The sequence below is a fragment of the Plecotus auritus genome (genome assembly GCF_963455305.1).
Source record: "Plecotus auritus genome assembly, chromosome: 4".
NCBI lineage: Eukaryota > Metazoa > Chordata > Mammalia > Chiroptera > Vespertilionidae > Plecotus > Plecotus auritus.
Window position 1 is genome coordinate 11948248 of NC_137775.1, and position 20547 is coordinate 11968794.

Below are 20547 nucleotides of genomic sequence, written 5' to 3' on the forward strand. Positions count from 1 at the left end.
CAGAGGATGTTTGGAGTAAAACCCTGGAAAAGGAACAGCAGCCTTCTGAGATAGGTATAAACGATTTTAGGAGCCATCCTTCATGCCCAAGGAAGATGTTGCTATAGCTTTCAAATACCTGTTGTTGTATAGTTTCCAATTTAAGTAAATATGACGACTGGTTACATGCAGCTCTCTTTATTATCTCCACCAGTTTTGACTCTTGATTTGTCTGGACTAATCACATGTCTATTTCCTAATATCAATAAAGTATTACCTAATTTACTTATTCAAACTGAGCTATCTGTTGACTCCCTAGAGCACTACTCATTGGCCAAAATTCACTTGTAGGGAGTATTTATTTCTCAGCAACACATCATTCCCTGTCATCCCACGCAGTTATATCAGAAGTGGATTTTGCTTCATCAATTGACGTGTAACAGTGAGTAGTGAAAACGTAGACATAGAGCCTCTTTCAAGCCTTACCCTCTCTTCAGCATACCATGTACTTATTTCTTTCTCCTCAGTTTTCTGTTTTTCTTCCTTTTCTTTTGGACTCAGGGCAAGAATAGGGAAAACACATGACATTTTTTTCTTTATACAAGTACTTTCTCCTACATTTATTCAGGAGATACAAACAATCTATGACTCACCAGTCCCAATATCCTATATAAAAATGCATCCCACACTCTACTCTTTCCTCCTTGTTTCTGTGACAAAACAGCTTGTTCTCTCTTAAGACTGTGCAAGACATGCTAAATATAATAAGTAGTTAAAAGGAGTGATTTTAGAATGTTTTTGTGGGCTGCCTGACACTCTTTCCTCTTTTCTCCGAATCAAGAATTCCTGCAATTGGTGCTCTTTGGTATGTGTGTCCATGTTATACAGTATAAATTCTTCCTCACCACACTCCAAACGTTGAGTTATCCAAGGTTCTTTTTCTGGAAAATTTCATAATAGCACAGTCATAACAGCACTCCATCTATCTCTTGAAAGCATTCTTTGTGATTTATCAGCCAGTCTCCTCTATCCTCACTTCTCAATAGCTGAGGTTGCCTGGACTTCACCTTGAGTCAGGAAAGCTCTAGCAACTCAGTAGGGCCTTAACTGGATCTTTTAATTGGAGATCAAATAACACATCACAAAGTGGTCTCTGGAGGTTGAGATAAACATTCATTGAAACAATATTTTGCCCCCCCCCCCCACTTTTTTTTAAAAGTGTGATCCCCAGGATTGTTAAAATGCAAATTTCCAGGGCACACTTTCCAGAAAATCTAATCCTATCAGTCTGTTACAGGGCCTAGAATATGAACATTTACCAAAACCCAGGTAATTCTAATGCAAGTGATGTTTCTACCCTTACCTGGCAAAATTCTAACCTCTGACTTTCCTCTATCGGTCAGATGATTTAGATTGTTTGTAAAAGAATTCAATGTTGGCCGAAACCGGTTTGGTTCAGTGGATAGAGTGTTGGCCTGCGGACTGAAGGGTCCCGGGTTCGATTCTGGTCAAGGGGATGTACCTGGGTTGCGGTCACATCCCCAGTGGGAGGTGTGCAGGAGGTAGCTGATAGATGTTTCTCTCTCATCGATGTTTCTAGCTCTCTATCCCTCTCTCTTCCTCTCTGTAAAATATCAATAAAATATATTAAAAAAACAACAACAAAGAATTCAATGTTGATTTTTGACATGCAATTTAGACAAAGCCATATTTGCAACTTTAACAAATTCATTTTCTAGGTGTGCACAGAATTTTTAAAAAAATATACAGCTAACATATGTGTTGGTTCTACACCTAGTGTTATTAGAACTTCTGGGATTTCCTCATCTATTTAACATTCAAGAATAGATTTCTCACCCAGTTGGGTGGCTCAGTGGTTGAGCGTCAACCTATGAACCAGGGATCACAGTTTGATTCCTGGTCAGCGAACATGCCTGGGTCATGGGCTCAATTCCCAGAAGGGGCCGAGCAGAAGGCAGCTGATCAATGATTCTCTCTCATCATTGATGTTTCTATCTCTCTTACTTCCTCTCCCTCTTTGAAATCTATATATATATATATATATATATATATATATATATATATATATATATATATATATATATAATAGATTTAACAGGTGGAACTAATAGAAAAATGCCTAGCTGGTCTAATTTTTGAACAGATGTGTCTTTAGACTGTGTGCTTCCTATATATAGTTAGACTTTCTTATTTAGATTTATTTAGGATTTCTGGTAAAAATTCAATTGGAAAATGTAATAAAAACCATACAATATCTTACAACTATATGAGGGTGACATCTCCAAAATAAAACCAGTTGGTGTTACTCACACAGAGCAAATTCCACAATTTATTTGAAATGGCAGACAAATTCCAAAGCCTCAGAAGCTTCTTTCAGGGACAACAGATTATTTCTGTTCCAGGAAAAAAAAAAAATAAAGTACATTTATTGGAGAATTTCCTATTTCTATAATAATGAAAATATAAAATACTAAGAAACTGTATTAGTAAAGTGATTGAAGGCATGGGCTCTGTGGCCCAATAGTCTGGCATCAAATCCTGCCAGGTCAGCCACCTGGGCAACCTTGCACCTCCTTTACCTTATTTTCCTTGGTTCTATGTTTGGAATCATGATAATACCTCCCTCATGGGGTTTTAGGAAAAGCTGTTTATCCTTTTAGTATCTTAGTTTCCTCCTCTTTAAAATAGTGATAAAACCTCTAGGAATGTTTGGTTGCTGTTAAGAATAAATTTTTATATATGCACTAGAGGCCCAGTGCATGGATTCGTGCACTGGGAGGAGGTGGGGCCTCAGCCCAGCCTGCACCCTCTAGCAGTCTGGGACCCCTCAGGGGATGTCCGCCTGCTGGGGGGGATCAGTCCTAAGCGGGCAAGCAGACATCCCTCTCACAGTCAGGGGCTCTCACAGTCTGGGACCCCGCACTCCGTACCGCCCACCTGCAGTGGAGGCAGGAGAGGCTCCAGCCACCGATGCTGCGCTCGCCAGCCTTGAACCCACTTCCTGCTGAGTGGTGCTCTCCCAGTGGGAGCGCACTGACCCCCAGGGGGGCAGCTCCTACATTGAGCGTCTGCCCCCTGGTGGTCACTGCGCATCATAGTGACCTGTGGTTTTGTAGTTCAGTTGATTTGCATATTAGGGTTTTATTATATAGGATGCTGTTTAGTATGGCATGGGTTGAGACACATGACATTTAAAAGGTGCTTGGCATATATTGAACACTCAGCAAGTGTTAGTAATTACTATAAAATACTAAGAAATTAAAAAGAATTTTATTTGTTTTTACTTGTAGGTGAATAAGTATGGACAACAAAGACACATATTTGCTGAACTTTAAAGGCTATAATTTTGAATCTCCTTTAGTTGATGCTGACTTTCTAGAAAATCTAGATGATTTTGAAATTAGAGATGATGATGTCTTCATCATTACATATCCAAAATCTGGTAAGTCTGAGGACTGGACTACCTGTTACCAGTTTTCACTCTGGTTTGGTAATACATGTGTACAAATGAGCCCTTTTCCAGACATTAACAATAGCCCAGCCTACATTTAGAGCACCACTTAAGATTTTCAATAAAGTTAAATAAATCTCAAATTTTTCATATATAAGGTCATTTAAAATGCATATATTGTCATTTTTTAAGGAACTTATGAAGAAACCAAATATTGAGCCAAAGCAGATACTAGGTCAATGCTGACCTTTGGCTTTCTCTGAGAATGGAAGAAAATATATTAAAAAATCCAGCAGGATTTTGGTTAGCAGCATCTCTCAGTCAGAACTAACTTCTAATATGCTTTTCAATTCCGCTAATTGCTTGTATTTCCCTATAATAATGAAATAATTTTGAACTAAAGTAAATTGTCCTCAAATCTTACAATCCCCTTAAAAGCTTATTTTTTATATATGCTTCTTAGAACACAGGGTGATTGGTGTTCTTTTTTAAAAAATATATATATATATATTTTATTGATTCTCCACAGAGAAGAAGGGAGAGCGATAGAGAGTTAGAAACATCTATGAGAGAGAAACATTGATCAGCTGCCCCCTGCACTCCTCCCCCTGGGTACATGCCCTTGACCGGAATCAAACCTGGGACCTTTCAGTCCACAGGCCAACGCTCTATCCACTGAACAAAACAGGTCATGGCAGGTGATTGTTGTTCTTGAATCAACGTTGTACAAAGTGGTTAATATTGCCCAAAAATACATTGGAGTCAAAGTCAATACAAAAAAAATCATTCCTGATTTTCATGAAAATGCTCCATTCCCTCCCTTTTACCATTGACTTTGAAATTCAGGACCCTGTTTACTTTCCCCAAATTAGTAATGCAATGCCTTTTCCCTGGATTTTCCTACTCTGCAAAATGTGTTGGCACATTTGATATCAGGTGTTGTTTATTTTCCTCCCTTAGATGTTGGTGGTGCCTCAGTTTGCTTAGTTTTAGGTTAAGCAGCCCATAGAATTTTTCCTTTACCCTTAATCCAGCCTAGGTGTTTGGCACCCCACACACCAGTCCCTAGTCCAACCTGCTGGGTTCTTACTCATCTTACAGGGGAGATTAGTGACTCTCCAGGATTCACCATTAATTTTATCAAACCTACTGTGTCTACTAAATCTTCTCAATTGAGTAGCAATGATTGCAAGATTATTGACACCTCACATTCTTTTAGAACATTGATTATATATTCATGAACATAGGTGCAAAAGTCATAAACCAGTGATTGGCAAACTCATTAGTCAACAGAGCCAAATATCTACGGTACAACGATTGAAATTTCTTTTGAGAGCCGAAAACCGACTTCTGCGCATGGACCACGAAGTTTCAATCGCACTGTATGTGCGCGCCCGCACGTGGTATTTTGTGGAAGAGCCACACTCAAGGGGCCAAAGAGCCGCATGTGGCTCGCGAGCCGCAGTTTGCCAACCACTGTCCTAAACCAAATAAATATAAGCAAAACAAATCTAGCAATGTAAAAAAAAAAAAAAATACCACTGCGACCAAGGTGGCTTTATTTCAAGATTGGTTTAAAAATATATTAATGCAGTTCACCCACATTACTAGAGTGTAGAAGAAAGCCTGAATTATCATCTCAACAGGTGCAGAAGAAGCATTTAATAAATTCAGCATACATTCCTAAGGGAGACTATTAGCAAACTAGGGAGAAAGTGAACTTCTTTAACCTGATGAATAGAATCTACCAAAAACTAACACAGACATCAAATGCAATAGTGAAACATTTAAAATCAAGTATGAGACAAGAATGCCTATCAGTACTTTCATTTAGCACTGTATTGGGAGACCTATACAATGCTAAAAAGAAAAGTTGGAAGGGGTCTTGAGCTCTTAAACTGTCTAAATTTCCAAAAGGTAAAGCTTTAAGCAAGACTAAGGAAGGAGAAACAGAGAGAGCCACAGAAAGTCACACGAACAGAACGTGCAGGAATTACAGGGAACAACAGAGCGAAGGATTGATCTAATCACTACTATCACAACTCGTTTTGAGTAAAGAGGAACTTAGAACACCTAATTTTATCTTTACTGATTTTAGTGTAAAATACATAGAAAAAGAAGTTGGGTACATTTCCTTGGCATATTTAGAGTGGTTAAAAAGAAAGAAAAAGCTCAAAATAGTTTTGCGATAGATGGCATAGTTATTGACATTGTTAATAAAAAATTAATTCAGGGTTGAAAATGAAATTATTTATTTTTATAGGTACCATCTGGACTCAGCAGATACTAAGCTTGATTTATTTTGAGGGACATCGTAATAGAACTGAAGACTTGGCAACGCTTGATAGAATCCCCTTCTTTGAATACAATATACGCAAAACGGACTTTCTCAACAGACCATCTCCTCGCCTCTTCTGTTCCCACCTCCCATATTATTTAGTACCAAAAGGTCTCAAGAACAAAAAAGCTAAAGTAAGTCATATAAATAGCTTAAGGACCTTTGGCACAAATAAAAATACTGTCTTCCAATATTTTTTCCAGTCCCACTCATCCACAGTCTTTCAAATGTGATAATTATAATCTTTGATAGTGTTTGACACATAAAATATATATGGATGTATAAGTATATACATAAATTGGGTCATCCCACACATTGCTTGTAGTGTGATTATATAGTATACAGCAACATTTCCTTGATGACAGCACATAAAATTCTATTCTTTTTAATGGTTTAGTAGAATTTATTGTATGGCTCTACAATGTTTAGTGTATTGATGGACAGGTAAGTTGCAACAAATGTATATATTACATCGCAATACACATTCTTTTTTCTTTTTTTAAATCCTCAACTAAGGATATTTTTCCATTGATTTTTAGGAAGAGTGGAAGAGAGAGGGAAGACAGAGAGAAATATTGATGTGATAAAAACGCATTGATTGGTTGCCTCCTGCATGGGCCCTGACCACGGTCCAGGCCAGGAGGCGCTTGCAACCTAGGTACCTGCCCTTGACCAGAATCGAACCTGGGACCTTTCAGTCCACAGTCCCACGCTCTATCCACTGATCCAAACAGGCTAGGGGCCTAACTTTTTACTTTATATGTAAATTATAAAATGATACCTCAAAGTAATCTGAGTTTGCATTTTCCTAATTAATAATGAGATTAAGCACTTTTTGATATGTTTATTGGCCATAATTATTTCTTATTCTGTGAAATTATTATAATTTTTGTCCAATTTTTAAATTTCAATGTCTCTTTCTTAATGATTTGTTTTATATATATTCTGGATTCTATTAAATTATTGGTTATATGTGTTGCTTTTCTCATACTTTGTTGCTTTTTGGAACTTCATGCTATATATTTTGATTAATAGCATTCTTTAAAACTTAATACAATTTAATTGATCAATTTTTATTTTCACAGAAGTAAATTTTTCTGTTTAGGAAATCTTTTTCTTCTCTGAGACCAGAAATATATACTTTATTTTTAAGATGTCAAATGTTGCTTTCATATTTAAATCCTTAATCCATTTTTAAATGATTTCTTTTCGGTCTCGTGTGAGGTATGAAGTAAAATTCCAGTTTTATACTATACTAGAGGCCTGGTGCACAAAACTTCGTGCACTCAGGGGGGCAGGGTGTCCCTCAGCCCGGCCTGCATCCTCTCACAATCCAGGACCCCTCAGGTAGGGTCCCTAGTCCTGGCCTGAGATCAGGGCCTATCGGGGCTTTCTTCCCCCGGGGCTGCAGGCAGCTGGTCCCACCCCCGCTGCTGCCACTGCTTGCCATCTGTGCAGCTCTGCCCCCCCTCCCCTGCCACTGGTGGCCTCCCTCTGCAGGTGACAGGCTGGGGTGCAATGGCTTGGCTGGCCTGGGCCTCCCTCTTTCTTTGCTGGGGGCAGGGCCAGCCCTGTGAGGGGTCCTCTGCCTACCTGATTGCCTCTAACCACTTGCTTGGGGGCGGTGCCAGCCCTGTGAGGGGTCCTCTGCCTACCTGATCTCCCCTAACCACTTGCCTGTTTACTTGATTACCCCTAACCTCTGGTCTGCCTACCTGATCACCCCTAACCCCTCTGCCTGCCTGATTGCCCCTTACCGCTTGCTTGGGGGTGGGCCAGCACTGACTTCCGGTTGGTCAGCCTATGGTCATTATTGGTCGTTATCACCCAGGGTTTTTATATATTAGGATGGATAATTATTTGTTTCAACATCACCTGTTAAGTAGTTTTTCCTTTTATCTTGGCTTTTTATCAAATGTCACTTAACACTTACAGAGGGTACATTGAAACAGTTTCTTTTTTAAAAAGTATATGTTTTGATTGATATTTTACAGAGAGAAAGGGAGAGGGATAGTTAGAAACATAGATCAGCTGCCTCCTGCACACTCCCTACTGGGGATGTGCCCTCAACAAAGGTACATGCCTTTGACCGGAATCAAACCTGGGACCCTTCAGTCCACAGGCTGATGCTCTCTCCACTGAGCCAAACCAGTTAGGGCTGAAATAGTTTCTATGCAGGGTAATTTGTAATATTAACCAACCTTACAAATAAATAATTTTACTTTTAGAAATTATTCCTATATACTTGCGCATGTGAAATATGTGAATAAAGTTGATTAATTCAACAGTCTTTGTAATAGCAAAAAAAAAAAAAAATGGGTATAACCTAAATTGCCATGGATGAAACAAATTATTATGCATTCATATAGTGACATATGTTGGTGTGAAAAAACAACAATAACCTGTAAGGACAACCAAGAACTGTTAAAATTGTTTTACTATACCCCCTGCAGATTGTTTACGTCTACAGAAACCCCAAGGATGTTATGACTTCATACTTTCATTTTTCAAATATGGTGGTCACATTTGAAGCTGGGAATGATATGGAACATTTCATGAAAAGGTTTCTAGATGGAAATGGTAACTATGAATTTATGCATTCAACTTGTTTATGAGGCCGTGGTGCCATCTAGCCAAATTCTCAAACTTGGGGAACATATTTTAAGAAAATAAAGAAGAGTAATGATAGACGCTGGATGCACACAAGTGGTCACTACTCTGTTCACTTAATTTGCCACCCAATGGCTGTTCTGTTCTCACCAGGACCACTTGGGGATTGTCATGGTCGCAAAGGCATATTGTTTAAGACATAGTCTGACCAGGTCATTAAAGAACCACATGGGTGTACCAGTTCAAAGTGGGTGCAGCGTTTGTGTTCTGTCACCGACCTGTGGGAGGCCTTCTATGGCAGCGGTGGGATATTCATTTCAACACTGAGGAGGACAGATTGATGTCAGAGGCTTGTGGAATGTGGAATTGGGGCTCTTACTTATTTAGAAGATTAGATTCAGGTTCTGTCTTATAGATATCTGAAGTTGCTATCCAGAGATCTTAAAATACACTAGTGGCCCGGTGCATGAAATTCGTGCACATCAAAAGGGGGACCTAGAGTCAAGTCCCCGCCTACCCACATGCGCCTCAAAATAGCGTGATACCCAGACCTGGCTGCCCCCCCACATTGGGCTAGATCCAGACCCGCCCAGTCCCAACCTTGTCAAGCCCTGCCGGGCAAGGGTCATAGCCTCAGGTCCCGTGGCCTGGTGTCAGGACAGGGGCATGCTTCGAGGTCCCCCATCAAGCCCCGCCAGCTGGGGGACACCGCCTGAGATCCCCTGTCAAGCCCGATGGGTGAGGGGCATGGCCTGAGGTCCCCTGGCCTGGTGCCAAGGCAGGAGGCACGGCCTGAGGTCCCCTGGCCTGGTGCCAGGGCAGGGGGCACAGCCTGAGGTACCCTGTCAAGTCCTACCGGGGCGGGGGAGGGTGTAGCCTCAGGTCCCTGCTGATTGCTCATTAAGGCTCCTTATGGGAACTTGGCTTCAGCTGTGGGTGCAGCCATCTTTGTGATGGAGTGATGACCAATTAGCATATTCCCTCTTCATTAGATAGGATAATAAAAGGAGAAATAAAGAACGTTTTTCAGGTGGAAGAAGTAAGAAAGTAAGGAGCTCACCTTAAATCTGCACAATTAGTTGTTTGGGCTTCTTATTTTCTTCACTGCTACTTTTCCTACAGACATAGGAAAGGCTGGTTTCCATTAAAATCATGTAATTGTTTCCCAAAGCACCATTTTTACCAGGTAACATAGATGTCTAGTGGTGGGGGCTTCCTTTCCTTTTGGAGGATTCCAGGACAGAAAAGAAAGACTCTAGTTTGCTGTTTGCTAAGTGCAACATCTTTACCTTGTCACTTCCTAATTTCCCCCCAGTGGTAGGAAGCGGTTGGTGTGATCACATCAGAGGCTGGTATGAGCACAGACATGACTTCAGTATTCTGTTTATGATGTATGAGGAAATGAAAAAGGTAAGAGGCGAAGGTTATTTCTAAAAATTATTTCTTTGAAACCCTTTTTTATTTTGGTTTTAATGAACCACATTTTCCTAGTTTTCTTGGTACCTAACTACTTCTCATGCTTTTTTCAGGGATTTCTACTTTCCTGCCCATCCCTTCATTATTGGCTTCCTCGGGGCTCTCTTCTCACTGTACACAGTCATCTCTTGTAGTTCCTTTTCATGCACCCATCGGTGTCAATGAGGGCAAACTCACCTGACTAGTGATTGAAAAAAGAGCAAAGGCACTTGGAAATACTGGGGCCAGCCCTGGCCGGTGTGACTCGTTGGTTAGGTGTCATCCGATGCACTGAAGGGTTGCTGGTTCGATTCCCAGGCAGGGCCTGGGTTGCAGGCTTGATCCCCGGTAGGAGGCACAATGTTTCTCTCCCTCTCTATTCCTCTCTCTTTCTAAAAATCAACAAAAATATTAAACAAACAAAACAAACAAACAAAAACAACCCTGGGGTGAGAACCACTAAGATTTGGCCAATTAGTCAGAGGTAATTGTGTACCCAGTGATGCAAGTTCTTTGTGTTTTGTTGTTGTTTTTATTAAAGAGAATCTTGAAATGTAGCTTTCATGGAAATCACATAATATTTACATGTTGGCATCCAATGAAAACTGTCTTAATACATTGTATAACCAAATCAACACATTTGAAGTTCACTATTTTGTGATCTCTGATTATATGTTGACTCACTGCTACATATCTTACTTGCTCATTAATTCAAAATTATAAAATGCCTATTATGTGACAGACCCTAAATCATCAGACAAAGACAATTGAACCCTTTATTTATAGAACTTATAGTCCAACAGGGAAGACAAGTATTCACTAAGTAGGTATATATACTTCAAACCTGTGATAACTCTTATCAAGGAAAAGTGCAGGTATGATAAGATAGTACGTGAAATATACTGATCTGGTGTAGGTAATAGGCAATTATTTCTGGAAAAGTAACATGACAACTTCAAGCTAATAGATACGAGTTGGCAGAGAAGTAAAAGAAGTCTAAGCCAAGAAAAGAGAATGTGCAAATTACCTGACAAATTCAGGTGCATGATATCTTGGAAGAAGTTAAAGAGCAAGGTGGAGGTAATGGAAGATGAAGATAGAGAGGTGTACAGGAGCCAGACCATGAAGGTCTGTAGACTTTATTAGTGATAGTAATTTCTTCATCTTAAAGGCAATAATGAGCCCTTTAACAGTGATAAGAAGAATAGCAATGATAGGATTAGTATCTTTAGAATGTAATTCCCTCTAATGGGTTTAAAAGTGATAATAGTAAAAACAGGCAAACTAGTTAGAGACCAGTTTGCTAAACCACTCTTCATTGTTAGTGTAAATAAATGCAAATGATTTGGGGATGTTGGTTTTGTATCCTACAACTCTGCTGAGTTTTTTAATAGTTCTTTTTTTTTTTTTTCCTTCCGTGAATTTATTTTTATTTATTTATTTTTTTAAAAAATAAATCTTGCCAAAACCGGTTTGGCTCAGTGGATAGAGCGTCGGCCTGCGGACTGAAGGGTCCCGGGTTCGATTCCGGTCAAGGGCATGTACCTTGGTTGCGGGCACATCTCCAGTGGGGGGTGTGCAGGAGGAAGCTGATTGATGTTTCTCTCTCATCGATGTTTCTAGCTCTCTATCCCTCTCCCTTCCTCTCTGTAAAATATCAATAAAATATATTTTAAAAAAATAAAAATAAATCTTTATTGTTCAGATTATTACAGGTGTTCATCTTTTTTTTCCCCCCATAGCTCCCTTCCACCTGATTCTCCACCCCACCCCATGCCCTTACCCCCCGCCACTGTCTTCATCCATAGGTGTAAGATTTTTGTCCAATCTCTTCCCGTACCCCTCACACCCCTTTCCCCCTGAGAATTGTCAGTCCACTCACTCCCTTTCTATGTCCCTGATTCTATTATATTCACCAGTCCATTCTGTTCTTCAGATTTTTTATTCACTTGATTTTTAGATTCACTTGTTGGTAGGTATGTATTTGACGTCATTTTGTTGTTCATAATTTTTATCTTTACTTTTTTCTTCTTCCTCTTCTTAAAGAATACCCTTCAGCATTTCATGTAATCCTGGTTTGGTGTTGATGAACTCCTTTAGCTTTTTCTTGTCTGTGAAGCTCTTTATCTGATCTTCAACTCTGAATGATAGCTTTGCTGGGTAGAGTAATCTTGGTTGTAGGTTTTTGCTGTTCATCACTTTGAATATTTCTTGCCACTCCCTTCTGGCCTGCATAGTTTCTGCCGAGAAATCAGCTGACAGTCGTATGGGTGCTCCCTTGTAGGTAACTAACCATTTTTCTCTTGCTGCTTTCAAGATTCTCTCTTTGTCTTTTGCCCTTGGCATTTTAATTATGATGTGTCTTGGTGTGGTCCTCTTTGGATTCCTCTTGTATGGGGTTCTGTGGGCTTCCTGGACTTGTAAGTCTATTTCTTTCACCAGGTAGAGAAAGTTTTCTGTCATTATTTCTTCTAATAGTTTTTCAATATTTTGCTCTCTCTCTTCTTCTGGCACCCCCAAAATTCGGATGTTGGTACGCTTAAAGTTGTCCCAGAGGCTCCTTACATTATCTTCATATTTTTGGATTCTTTTTTCTTTTTGTTTTTCTGGTTGGGTGTTTTTTGTTTTCTCATATTTCCGATCTTTGGTTTGATTCTTGGGGTACGTTGATCTACAGTTGAGTTTCTGTATATTCTTTATTTTAGATAGTGTATGCTTAATTTCTGACTGGTCCTTTTCTATTTTTTTGGCATTCTCATTAAGGTCCTTGAAGGTCTCACTAAACTCCTCGGAGGTCTCATCAAGTTTCTTGGTTGTTTTTAGAAGATTCTTGAGTAACCTTGTAAATGTGGTTCTGAACTCTATTTCGTCCAGTAGTTTGCTTTCCTCCATTTCTTTCATTCGTGACATGTTTTCTTGTCTCCGCATTTTGCTGCTCCCCTGTGTTGATGGAGTGGCTTTGTGTGATCTATAGGGGCCAGTAGTTCAGCCTCCCCAATCACCTGAGGTGGACGCTCTTGGTACACCCCTTTGTGGGCTGAGTGCAAAGTCTTGGTGTAGTTAAGCCTTGATTGCTGTTGCTACACTGGGAGCAATTGACCTCCAGGCCAATTGGCTGTGAGGACCCACTGTGTCTATAATGGAAGAACTGCTGCACTGGAGACACACTTATGGTGCAGGACTTGTTTCAGTGGGGCTTTGGTGCTCACTGAGTCTGCCTCTTGAATGTGTCACTTATGGATGTGAGGAGTTGAAATCTGGTGTCTCACACTGACCACTAGGTACACTGGCTTCTGGATCTCCAATGGGGTGCAGGTCAGCTACTGTCTGAGGCCACCCAGCAGGAGTTACAGCGAGAACTACAGTTTTCTCCTCTTTGCTTGGGGTTTGGAGGTTTTGGAGCTGTCTGACCAGGGCTGCAAGTTTGCTAGGTTAAGCTGCGATAGGGCAGGCCATTCATATGCTAAAGCCACTGCTTGGAGTTTGGGTGGGTTTGTAGATTATGGAGGGCGAGGTCTCAGGGCCTCACTAGGCTAGGGCGTGGCAAACAGTGATGGCTGCCAGTAATCCGGCTCTGCGTCTCTGACTGCGTCTCTGTGTCCTGCGCCCCAGCACAGTAAACAATTATTCCTGCGCGCAGCCCTGCAAGCAAGCCTCCCTCACTTTCTGACCCCACGGCAGACAGTCCAGCTTTTCCCCATAGGAGTTTGGGTCCCCCGCGTCTCCCCAGAAACTAGAGTTCGGAGTAATCGGGAACTTGTCTGCCTTTGGGTTGAAAAAAGCAGCACTCCCAGTCACCCGTCGCCAGCCCGATTCGCGTGCCTCTGTACCTCAGCTCTTCAGCGCTTGTGCACGTCTCAATGCTCTTTTCTCTTTCCTTCTAGTTGTAGAACTTCCACTCAGCCAGCTTTCCCATGGTTCTGGGTGATAGACGTTTTGTCTTTTAGTTGTAGTTTTGAAATTGTTGTGTGAGGCAGCAGTTTAGGTGTTTACCTATGCCGCCATCTTGGATACTCTTTTTTTAATAGTTCTGACAGGGTTTTTTTTTTTTTTTTTTTTTAATAGATCTTTAGTGTTTTCTATGTATAAAATCATGTTGTATGTGAACACATAATTTTACGTCTTTCTTTAAATTTGGATGCCTTTTTCTTGTCTATTTACTCTGGCTAGGACTTCCAGTATTAGGCTGAATATAAATGGTGAGAACTAGCATCCTTGCCTTGCTCCTGATCTTTTGTTGTTGTTGTAGTTGTTAATCCTCACCTGAAGATATTTTTCATTGGTTTTTAGGGAAAGTGAAAGACAGAGAAAGGGAAAGACAGAGAGAAATATTGATGTGAGAGAAACACATTGATTGGTTACATACTGTATGGGCTCTGACCAGGGTCTGGGTTGGGGAGGAGCCTGTAATCGCCATACATGCCCTTGACTGGAATGAAACCCTGGACCCTTCAGTCTGTAGGCTAAGGCTCTATCCACTGAGCCAAACCAACTAGGGCTGTTCATCTTTGCATTCCAGGAGTAAATCCCACTTGTTCATAATGTATAGTCCTTTTAATACATTACTGAATTTGTTTTGCTAGTACTTTGTTGAGGATTTTTGTATGTTATCTTTCATAAGTGATATTGATTTTTAGTTTTCTTTTCCTGTAGTGTTCTCATTTGACTTTGGTATCAGGGTAATGCTGGCATTATAGAATGAGTTTGGGAATACTTTCTCCTCTTTGATTTTTTTTGAAGAGTTTGAGGATTGGTATTAATTCTTCTTTAATTTGTGTTTGGTAGAAATAACCAGTGAAGCCACCAAACTTGGACTTTCCTTTTTTGTAGCCATTGTATTTAATTACTTGCTTTCCTCTTTCCCTCATGAAATTGTAAACTCTTAAGGAGCACAGATAGCATATTATTGTTCCCTTAAACTTCTCTGCACTTATCACAGTTTCTGAAACAGAAGATTCCTAAAAGTGCTAGTTGAATGATTGAATGGGTGAGTGAAGGTGAGTTGTCTTTATAAAATCAAACAGTAGAAAGCTCTAACAAAGCTGACAACCAGAACACTCATTTTCATAGAAGGAATAGGAAAGTAATATATCTTTGTGAAACTTTAGACTTAGAGTAAGTCCAATCACCTTCAGTTTTCCAAAATGTGATCAAGATGTTGGGATGTAACTCCTGCATTCTTTGTAAGCTGAATAGTTTCTCACACCCACAATTCTTTCAGGATCTCAGAAGTTCTGTGCTTAAAATCAGCCGTTTTCTTGAGAAAGAACTGAGTGAAGAGGCTGTGGAAGCTATTGTGAAACAGTCTACATTTCAGAACATGAAGTCTGATCCAAAAGCAAATTATGATGACATTCTAAAACATGAAGTTGGGAAAAGAACAGATGAGGGACATTTTCTGCGCAAAGGTGATGCTCAGGGGGTTTTAGAAGCAAATGTGTTGAGAGTTCCGTGATTGCTTGGTCGCTACACTAATTAAGTGTACACTGTGTTTACCGTGTCTTTCTAAGTCCTGTCATTTGGAGCCTGGAGAGAATCAAAGCTCTTAACTGCAAATGGCCCTGAAAAGTATCCCAGGACACTAAACAATTTTGTAGTACATAGTCTAACACTTGAACCTAATTAATCAATATTACATTCCTTCCTTTTAGTCTACATGTCCCTACTCTTTAAAATTTGTTGGCAAGTCTTACCTGAAGGTGATGTATAAATGTGACCAGGACAGCTCCAATTATTGGTTTTCTTTATTTCTCCTAGAACATTCTAGAAGTAAACCCAACATGTATTTTGTTGTGGGGGAGGGAGTTTGAGTTACAGTGATTTCCTCATGTATCAGATTTCTTCAATGTAAAAAGTAGTTTAATACTTCATGAAACCAATATGCTATTGCCGGGAACCAATTCCAGCATGTAATAATTTCAAGAGTTTCATGAAAAGGTTGACGGGACTTGATGGGCTACAAGGGTGAGCCACATATGTAATTCAACTGTTGGAAAAGGCTAAATGGCACTTCCCCCAAACCTGAATGGGATTGTTAACTGCCAGACAGCTCAGGGCATTTTATTGCCTCCTGTTGGCCAAACACCTGAACAGCTGTAGGCTATTCCCCAAACTGACAATCTCTGTAAACCCTTTGATATCTTACCCTTTGAAGTGTATATTTCCACTTCGCCTTGGGACAAATTGTGTTTAATAAAGCACTGGGTCCTGAGACAAGAAGAGTCTTCTAGCTCCTTCAGCTGAAGCTCCTCTGACCCCCAATGTCTTTCAAAACTATCTTTCGTCCATGGACTCTTTAATCATCTACATGCAGCCCCTTTCTCCAGAATGCTGAGCCCTTTGTAAGGCTGGGAAAAGAACCCCGGCATGCTATGAATTCAAGTATTCAATAACAACATGCAATTAATTTTTATTGTGCTTCTATGACATGCCAGGAATTAAGAATGAATATATCTTCCCCCTGATATTTCTTAATTTCAATTAAAATTTTTTTTCCTTTTAATGTGCATTTTTCTAGAACATAATTTGTACTTTATTAATTCATATTTTATCCACTAATTTATCCATAACTTAGCATTTTGATGATGGATATTTATTCTTAATTAATGAAGATCTTCTTGAAATTGCTCTTGATGTTGCTATTTTTTAAAAACTGTTTCTTTTTTGTCCCATTTTTATCAGTTTTTAAGTCTCATTGCTTAACTAGATCAAATACAATGTAATTCTCATGCCCATAAATAGCTTGCTAACTGTTCCAAATGCCAATGATAATGTTTAAATAAGAAAATTTGATAGTTGAAGATGCCCAATAATCTTCATTTGAAAATTGGCTTACTGACAGTTTCTAACTTCCATCAAGTAAAACTGAAGCAATGACAGCTCTGAACACCCTCTGTGACCTTGATTTCATTACTTGAAAGTCTTTGGGTTTCATTTCTTTTTAAATTTTAAAGTACGCTTTTATTGATTTCAGAGAGGAAGTGAGAAGGAGGGAGAGATAGAAACATCAATGATGAGAGAGAATCATTGGTTGGTTGCCTCCTGCACACCCCACAGTGGGGATTGAGCCCACAACCTGGGCATGTGACCTGACCAGGAATCAAACTGTGACCTCCTGGTTCATAGGTCGATGCTCAACCACTGAGCCATGCTGGCCGGGCTTTCTTTTCAATTTTATTTATTTTATCTTTAGCTTTTTATTTACTTATTTTTACTTTTCAAATTATAGTTGAGGTTCCAGATTATTTTATATTAGTTTCAGGTACACAGCATAGTGGTTAGATATTTATATAATTTATGAAGTGATCCCCCCAATCATTAGAGTATCCACCTGGCACCATACATAGTTATTACAATATTATTGACCATATTCCCTATGCTGTATTTTACATCCCATGACTAGTTTGTAATTACCAGTTTGTACTTCTTAATCCCTTCAGGGTTTTCAATTTTAAAAATGAAGAAATGCTGATATTGTGGAGTTGTGTTAAGAATTACATTACATGATAGATATAGTTTGCCAAGTATGGTGCCAAGCATTTATTTATTTTATCTTTAGATATATATTTTCTCTTTATTTTATTCTTTCCCCATCCCCATTTATCCCCCATCCCATCTTCCACCTCTACCCACCTCTCTCCCTCGCACAATCACCACACTGTTGTCTATATCCATGAGTTCTTTCTCTTTTTTTCTCAATCTCTCCACCCCACACTCCCAATAGTTACCCCATACCAGAGTTGTCTGTGTGCTCTCTATCTATGAATCTATTCTACTTGTTAGTTCAGTTTGTTCATTAAATTCCACAGATGAGTGAAATGATATGGTTCTTGTATTTCTTTGGTGCCTGGTATTCAGTAAAATACATGAAAAGATTCTAAGCTAGACATCTATTTTACTCTTTTTTTTAAAAAAAAATATTTTATTGATATTTTACAGAGAGGAAGGGAGAGGGATAGAGAGCTAGAAACATTGATCAGCTGCCTCCTGCACACCTCCCACTGGGATGTGCCCGCAACCAAGGTACGTGCCCCTGACCTGAACCGAACCCGGGACCCTTGAGTCCGCAGGCCGACGCTCTATCCACTGAGCCAAACCGGTTTCGGCGAGACATCTATTTTACCCTTGTTATACCAGCTCAATAAAGGCTGTAATTTAATGGTAGTGGTTGGTGAAAGCGTAATAGCTGAGGATAGTGAACTTTGTAAGTGTTTTTAAGTTTGTTTCTTAGTTCATTTCCGTATAAGGAAACATGAAGTATCAAACCCACGGAGAACTAAGAGGTATTTAGCGTGGCTTGAAGAGGAGGTTAAAGTGGGTGGGAAGAAACTCTTGCCCTGATAGTGCCACTTACTCACCCAGGTGCCGACCGTGTGCTTATTTCTAGGTACCGTTGGAGACTGGAAACATCACTTGACAGTGGAGCAAAATGAAAGATTTGACAAAATATTCCAAAGGAATATGAAAGATTTGCCTTTGAAGTTCATCTGGGATTTAAATGAGGAGTAAAATCAGTGTAAAAGAATTCTAAAAAAATCTTCTAACCAGAGAGGCTATTTTAATATACACATTAATTTGTGCTTCTTATGGAAATGTTAATTATAAAACGTTACTAATAAAAAATGAGTAAACTGTGCTTAGGTTAGTTGCCAGGAGTTTGATAAACACTTTGAAATTACAAAAATTAAAATGATTAGGAGATAGTCTGCATTGATATCCTGTATTATAAATTGAAAAACAGGAAGCATGTAATAGGAATTATAAATGTTCTGAGTTTTCTGTGGTGTGTATTTTTTCTTTACCCACAATTAAATTTAATATTAATGAAACATTAAAATGTATTTTATTATTGTAATTAAATATTAATTCTTTGATTTAAATAATTGTGAATGTTGAAATAGAGAACTCTTATTAAAGCACATGGATCTATTTAATACTTTACCAGATCACTAAAATTTCTTTTTATATATTGATTTTGAGAGAGAGACTGAGAGAGAGATAGAGAGAGAGAGAGAGAAACATGGATTTGTTGTTCCACTTTTTTTATGCATTTATTTGTTGATTCTTGTATGTGCTGTGATGGGGATCTAACCCACAGCTTTGGTGTATTGGGATGATGTTTAGAGATGTTAGGGAGAAGAGATTGCACATTATAAAATACTGTGTTAATAATAGTAATATTATAATTTAAATTTAAATACTTGTGGGGAGAATTGTCTTGTTCTATATTTACATTTTGTAGTAAATTTAACCAACAAACACTGGGTTTACTAAAAGCAACGGGCTCACTGCTAGGCTCTGTAGTTAAGAAAGTTTTGAAGAAATACAGTTACTCCGCAGAGAAGTTTATATTCTAGTTTGGATAGCAAGGTAATACCAAATACAAAAGAATACATTTAAAACATAGAACTCCCTGGTTGAATTTAAAATACACATCTAAATTAGGTTAAATTGAATTAAAGGCATAATGACTATAGTAGGTGATAAATTTTAAGATGAATTGTCCTCTACTAAGACGTGTTAACGTAAAAAAACATTCAAACCTGTAAAGAATTTTTTGTGAGTTTATTTGAGCCAAACTGTCAACAATTGCCAGGAAGCAGAACTTGAACGAAGTGAGATAATGCTCCAGATAATGGGGGTGGGGGGGTCACCTCTGTTTTATACATTGCAATCAAAGGAGGGACAGGTGGGTTACATGAAATCCATTGCCTATAGACTAGAGAGGCAGGAGAAAGCAAAGCAGGGAAACCTCTGGGATTGGATAAAAAGTAAAATGCTAGTCACATACTGAGGTGGGTGCAGGAACAATTAACATGATAATGAAGGAATCTGTGGTATCTGTCCTGGCGCCCAGGCACATTAGTTGTGCCCCAAGGGGTCTGGAAAAAAGGAAGTTACAAGTTACCCAGACATTTCAAGGATATGCTATTATAGATGCAAAAAGACAGTAGGCTCAGTTCAGGTAAAGGTTGACCTTGTTAGTGAAGATACTGGCCTAGGATGTAACTACCCACCACAACTGCGTTTAATTAAAGTTTAATTTCAGACCATCCTTTGTGGTTACTTTAGGTCTCTGAGTTTGCAGGACAGCCATGCAGGCCTTCCCTGAGCCTGTCAGGTTAGCATGTGGCCCCTATATCTAAGTGGGATATAATAATTAAATTTTCATTCATATTTGATGGTATCTATAAGATTGATTCTTATAGAACTTAGACTATTTTGAAAATATGGATCTGAACATTTTGCACCTATACTTTTAAGATAGCTTTTTAAAAGAACTTCCTTATATTTGGATGTATCTTCTGACATCTAAATTTTGTTTTTAAAATACCAGACCCATCTCTATCTAAAGACTCCTAAGACATTAGGATCTGTTGCTTAAAATATGTTTGTTTTTAAAGGTAAATATTGATTCTAAGGCCCTTGAAAATGACATTGAAGGAGCGTTTTAGGCACATTCTCAAAGGTAGGCATTTGATGTCTCTTTCCTGCTATAACTAATCTTACAGGATTCTAGGTGAGATAGGAACTGCCTCTGTGCACATGTATTTTTATATGGGGAGGTTGAGGTTGAGGTTTCTGATATTGGTGCTCAATTGATGATGAACAGGCATACGTTGATCCTGCCCCAGGGAGCTTAAGCAAAAGGGGGAACAGTGAAGATTTAATACTTAATATTTTAGTTCACTAC

At 39.1% G+C, this 20547-nt stretch overlaps 1 protein-coding gene across 1 annotated transcript; it reads left to right on the top strand.

Annotated features, from left to right (window-relative positions):
* Positions 1-364: 364 nt before the first annotated feature.
* Positions 365-18792, top strand: LOC308246409 (amine sulfotransferase-like). The gene is made up of 7 exons (XM_080664609.1): positions 365-421; positions 3291-3442; positions 5715-5923; positions 8243-8369; positions 9715-9809; positions 15076-15262; positions 18241-18792. Exons 2-7 carry the CDS (start codon positions 3301-3303, stop codon positions 18360-18362), a joined length of 882 nt encoding a protein of 293 aa, XP_080520735.1. The 5' UTR covers positions 365-421; positions 3291-3300; the 3' UTR covers positions 18363-18792.
* Positions 18793-20547: the final 1755 nt, after the last annotated feature.

Excerpts from the sequence above, each read along its gene's own strand:
- LOC308246409 (XM_080664609.1), top strand. The coding sequence starts at position 3,301 with ATGGACAACAAAGACACATATTTGCTGAACTTTAAAGGCTATAATTTT. Across the intron at positions 3,443-5,714 it reads CATTACATATCCAAAATCTG|GTACCATCTGGACTCAGCAG; the intron begins GTAAGTCTGAGG and ends TTATTTTTATAG. Across the intron at positions 9,810-15,075 it reads TGTATGAGGAAATGAAAAAG|GATCTCAGAAGTTCTGTGCT; the intron begins GTAAGAGGCGAA and ends CAATTCTTTCAG.